The sequence below is a fragment of the Loxodonta africana genome, chromosome 2 (assembly GCF_030014295.1).
Source record: "Loxodonta africana isolate mLoxAfr1 chromosome 2, mLoxAfr1.hap2, whole genome shotgun sequence".
NCBI classification, from domain to species: domain Eukaryota; kingdom Metazoa; phylum Chordata; class Mammalia; order Proboscidea; family Elephantidae; genus Loxodonta; species Loxodonta africana.
The window spans coordinates 120759101-120765000 of NC_087343.1; the positions used below are offsets into that span (position 1 = coordinate 120759101).

The 5900-nt window shown below is 40.9% G+C and overlaps 1 protein-coding gene across 1 annotated transcript in view; it reads right to left on the reverse strand.

Moving 5' to 3' along the window:
* Nucleotides 1-538: 538 nt before the first annotated feature.
* NREP (neuronal regeneration related protein) overlaps nucleotides 539-5900 on the reverse strand; it is a 33648-nt gene continuing 28286 nt past the window's right edge. The window contains exon 4 of the mRNA XM_010589780.2: nucleotides 539-2292. Within this exon, the coding sequence (XP_010588082.1) occupies nucleotides 2167-2292 (126 nt within the window). The 3' untranslated portion in view covers nucleotides 539-2166. The remainder of the gene's footprint in view (nucleotides 2293-5900) is intronic.

Genomic DNA, 5900 nt, shown 5'->3' on the forward strand with positions numbered 1-5900 from the left:
CGGGTTCTAGCGATGCCAAGCCCCTCTTATCATCTGCTAGGTTCCAGGTAGCTGGACACATTATGAGTTAGGTATTAATGACTCTAACTCTACCTAGAACTTTGATCCTCTTCCAAGTTTAATCCTTTTGTCTGTGTAAAAGTACAAATATTTTATGAAGAAGTGAGGTCTGGTATCTTTTTGGTGTGCGTGATGAATATAACAAAGTAGGCCTTACTGGCAGGGAGTGAGAAAGTAAGTTTTGAGGTGTGTGGGTGTGTCCTGAAAGGGAGAAAAAGCGTAGAAATAAAAGGCCTTGGTCTAACTCTCCTTTGTGCCCAGAGGCAGCTCTGCAAATGCTGCCCTAATGAGCCACTGCCTAACCTCTAATTTTATAAAACCCGAAGAAGGGAACACGCATGAAAGGCAGAGCTGATTCTTTTATATTTGCCCCTGGGTTTACTGGCCTCACACTTGGGGCTCTGGGAACACACAATGAGCATGAATCCATGAAGGCATTCAAAAGTAAATCTCTTCAATGATGAGCCAAGTCGGACAGTTACCTTACAGCTTGCATATTTATTGAACAAATCCTACTAAAATAGCTAAAATACATTGGGTACTTGTTGTGAGTGCATCAGTAAAGATCACATTGTTACAAAAGCCTGCATTTTCAGCAGTACACAACTGCAACTCTACATAAATGCCACAGATGCAGAATACTGTTTTCTCGCTCTATTTACACAGCTGGTATACCTAGTCTAACAAAGGAGGGTGGGGCGAAATGCACAGGAAACTCAGTCCAACGGGGGAGGGAGGAGAGAACCAAGGAAGAAGCGCAGTGCATGCATCATCGGTGTTAACAGTCAGAAGCGGACAGTTCAGAACCAGGCCTGCCCTGTCAAAGGAAGAGCTAAGAGACAGTTATATAAAAATTAAGGTGGGCTTTCAGACTGGCTAACACCACAACATTCCATGAGTTGATGGTATTTTCTAATTTTATTTTTGTTTATCCATTTCATTGGGAGCAAGGACAAAAATACAAACTCTACGCTTTGCTTTTCAAGATTGCCGAAAGAGTGCTCTGCCTTTTTTTTTTTTTTTTTTTTTAATTTTGTAAAGTTGTTTTTCCAATTTTTGGGAAAGGTATAATTTCCATATTCCTATGAAAATGCCAATTTTTAAAATTTTTTTTCCAGAAATTATTTTTCAAAAAGAGTTTGCCCCTTTTTCAAATATCCTGTCAGACAAAAAGAACCCAAAGAGACACCTAAAAATGCCTGTAAAATTATTGCTTTTCTTTCTCTAAGTTAGGCAGGCGAGGCTACAGAAAGAAGGAGATTTGGTAAATAAATTACGGTTTTGTGATTGCTCCCGCTACAGCGATTGCACGTTTATGAGTGCTAACCCATGAGACATCAATCTCTTTCACTCTCTGGTAGCATTTACTCAACCGACAACACTGAAGAAGAAAGCCACACTGAAGACACAAGGAAAACAAGTCAATCCAGTCTAGAGAACAACATTCAGGGAAACAAAGTACCAACACCTTCTTAGAATATGGAAATAAAAAATAACTCCATCAGAGCTACCTCGCCAAGGAGCATGTTGAAAGTCCAAAATAGCACCATTCATCAGTGTCTCAGGTCCTGTGGCAGCATCTCGGTCACTTACCACAAGGAAACAATGAGTTTCAAACTACTTCTATACATCAAAAGAGTACATGGATAAAATATAGAGATATACAGACAATTGATGAACATAAACTACTAGGCTTGTTACATCTAAATGAAAAAAAAAAAAAAAATTAGGGGGACTCTCAGCCTCTGCCAGAAGCAGTCGGGAGCTGTGTGAGTGAAAAGGCAGGAGTGGACCGGTTAGGGGAGAGCAGTGGGAGTTTGAGTTGTGGAAGACATTGTTGTAGCGAACCAGGCCTGAAGGCCCACCTGTAAGGGTTGTAAACGTGGATTCACAGTGTGAAATTCTGAGCGTTTTCACTTGAGTCAGAATGATTAAAAACTGGTTTGATGATACCTATTTGTCCACTGTAAATTCTCTAAAGCAAGGCTCAGAGTCCCATAGTTTCTTCTTATACTTGATGATTTACACATAAAAAAATCCCATATATGATACCATGATCTCATCAATACCCATACACCATATGTAATACAAATGGAGGTGTTACGATTAAAAAGAGAAGAGGTAACTGATTCTTGGGGGACAGAGTTCATCGCCGCCAACTGGAGTCAGGGAGGCAGCCGCAGTCTCATTGCCCTTCTTGCGATTCACTTCCTTTGGGACAGGAAGTCTTCCCTGAGAAGTAGGCAGGGCCATACACAAAGACAAACACACACACAAAAGAGATTAAAAAAGTTAACATGCTTCTGAAACCATTTTTTAAAACTTTGCTTCTCCCCCCTGCTTTTTATCCTTGAACTCCTGATGTTTGGCACACAGAGTTTACATATTAAACACAGTTTACCTGAATGTAAATATTAGATCTGTGGGGGCATGAAGTAATTAGAAACTAGCTCCCTTTGCTTCAGGAGAATGAAGCGCTACCTGATGGTGGTGCCAGTCATGTCTGAGGCGGCATTCCCCAGAGTCAGCGTTCTGACAATAATTTCTAGTATAAGATAGTGCCCAACGTCAGCCTGGCTGAGAGGTGCTAATAGGAGTGTTACTAGATAAATTCTTTTCCTGAGAGAGCTCAATGAGAATGGTAGAGGAGGGTAATAATATGTGTTCTAATATACAATAAATAATATTTTTAAAAAATCACAACTTGCAGAAATCTTATTTATGTATGGTTTATTCTATATGCAACTGGCACATTCCACATGGGCCCTGAGGTCAGAACCAGAATTGGGTGCCAAAGGTGGGAGGGTTTAGGAGGGGTATACATGCAGGCGGGGCAGTGGTTGTGGGAAAGAAAAGGACGGTGGGCAACCAAGGCCAGAAGAGAGTGAGATGCAGCTAGGATAAATACCAAAACCAGAACCAAACCTGCTGCCCTCGTTTCCAACTCATAGGACAGAGCAGAACTGCCCCATAGGGTTTCCAAGGAGCAGCTGGTGGATTTGAACTGCTGACCTTTTGGTTAGCGGCCAAACTCTTAATCACTGTGCCACCAGGGCTCCAAACCAAAAAAACCCATTGCCATCAAGTTGATTCCAACTCATAGTGACTCACAGTGACCCTACAGGACAGAGTGGAACTGCCCCATACAATTTCCAAGGAAAATGCCTGGTGGATTCGAACTGCCCACCCTTGGTTAGCAGCCATAGCACTTAACCACTATGCCACCAGGGTTTCCAACTAGTATGAATAGACTATTCTAAGACTCTCCTCACCACCTGATGAGTGGGGTTTTTGTGTGACAATAAGACTAATGACCCATCAAGCATTCAACCTCAGGCTGCTGCTATAGACACCTGCTGTGGAGGGGCGCTCCCCATCATAACCAAAAGGCAAGAGGAAAGGACAGTGAAGCTCATTTGCCCATGCAATGTAAGAGAAACATCTTAATTTGCCACAAATACATTTGAATGCCCCTTTCAGACAGGCAAATGATGAAGATTTGACAAGTCTCTCTTTTAGCTAAACCAATAATAAACTAGAGTTTTTTGGGGGGAAAAAATACTAATTACGGTTTTAAAAGTTTTTTTTTTTTTTTTGCTCAGGTTACATGTTTTAACAGGACAGTTTTAATAAGCCAATTTGAAAATAAGTCCTTGGATTAAAGTCATATTCTTGCTTTGTGATCTGTAAATTACTGCATTTGATTTTTTTTTAATAATTCGGAAGTCAGGAAACTTCCAAACAACTTGAAACCAAATAAACATTTTCAGCAGCCCCAGGATGAACTAAATGCAACAGACAATCAACTTTAAGAAGTCTTATTTACTGTATAGATTTTCCATACTAAACACGTGGTGTACCTAAATTTTGTATTTGAATAAAAAAAAAAAAAACCCAGCCTTTGAGGACACACATTTTTAGGGCATATATAAAATCTACTACCTTTATAGTTCAATGCTCCAATCTTAAAATGAATTAGAGGGAGTTTGATATAATTAAATACCAGTGAGACCAAACCAGAAATTACAAACTAAGAAATTCATCATGGACACACATAGACACATGGGCACACAGACACCTACAGACACACTAAAGGATACAGGTGAATTTCCCAAAAGTGTTATACTGGGCAGTTCCTTTCAGCTGCGAAAATAAGTACAGTCTTGAAATTTTGGCATGCAATCTCAAGATGACAAAAAGAAATCCACTGTAATACTAATGGCTTTAAAATAGTGCTTTTGTTTCCCAATCAAGCAGTGAGCATGGTTCATGATGTGACAAACTTAGGTTTTACATAAATGAAGAGTTCAATAGCTGTTAATTTCACTCTTATATTTAATTGTCATGGGCCAGGAGGGGAAAGTGAAAGTTTATAAAAGTTACTTCACTCAACAACCATACCCTTTCCATGGCTGTCCTTAAAGCTGTCTACTTCAATTCAGACTTACCTTTTCAAAACTGAATGCACAGAACATTAGTCTCTCTACACAGAAGTCTCAGTCTCACTAATCTTTTATCTCCATGAAAAATACACAAAAAAATGAAATAAAGAGCTGGGTGAGATTTGTGTAATTTGGGGTATGCATTCAGGGGGTGTTCCTGTGTGGTGCAAATGGTTTATGTGCTTGGCTGCTAACCAAAAGGTTGGAAGTTTGAGTTCACCCACAGGTGCCTTGGAAGAAGGTCTGGCAATCTATTTCCAAAAAATCAGCCATTGAAAACCCTGTGGAACACAGGTCTACTCTGACATGCATGCAGTCACCACGAGTCAGGGTTGACTCAATGGCAACTAGTACTGGTAAAAAAGACCAAAACTTCCAGAAAAAAAACCATGAAGGTGATTATTTCAGACATGAATTGACTATTTTTGCTTTTCATCCCCACTCTTTTGAAGCCCCAAAATATTCATGGCATTTATTTATTTATTATTCATGTCCTGAGTGCCTACTATGGCTTTAGCACTCTATTAGATTTTGAGGCTATATAAATTAAAACAGAAACAAAAACAGTCCCTGTCCATCCTACCCTTAATTAGTTTACTGTATGGGAGGCACCCAAGTCAAAGGACAAAGGCCAGGCAAGGCGCTACACCTTGCAGGGAGGCGAGCTACTGAAGGAAGCACCCAGAGGACACATAATCCAACACGCCTGCGGGCAGAGGAGCTCCTGGACAGGTAAAGTTCTCTGCATCCTCCCTTTGGAGCCCAACCATTGCTGGAGTGTTTTATGTTCAATCCTCTCCTGAACTCAGCACTCATTTTTTTTAAAAAAAAAAAGGATGAAAGTCTTTCTGCCCCCATTAAAAGAATCTTTGGCTTCTGTAACAAGGGAAGGAGGTTCTTTGAAGAAGGGACACAGAGGCATCTTATTTCTCCAGAAGTCAGCCTTAGAAGAATACAGGCAAAAATAGTCATATTTTCCTCTATCATGCAGCAGATAATGGCCCCTATCAGACTGAGGGGAAAGCCTGGCGGCGTAGTGGTTAAGTGCTATGGCTGCTAACCAAGAGGTCAGCTGTTCGAATTCGCCAGGCGCTCCTTGGAAACTCTATGGGGCAGTTCTACTCTGTCCTATAGGGTCGCTATGAGTCGGAATCAACTCAGCGGCACTGGGTTTGGTTTTTTTGTTTTATCAGACTGAGGACTCTGAGTGGAACAAATGCTTTGTGCTTGTCTACTAACCTAGACATTGGCAGTTCGAAGCCACCCAGCGGCACTGTGGAAGAAAAGGCTGGTCAATCTTCTTTCATAAAGATTACAGCCAAGAAAACCCCATAGGGCAGTTCTACTGACTCACATGGGGTCGCCAAGAGTTGAGATCGACTAGAAGGCAACTTTTTT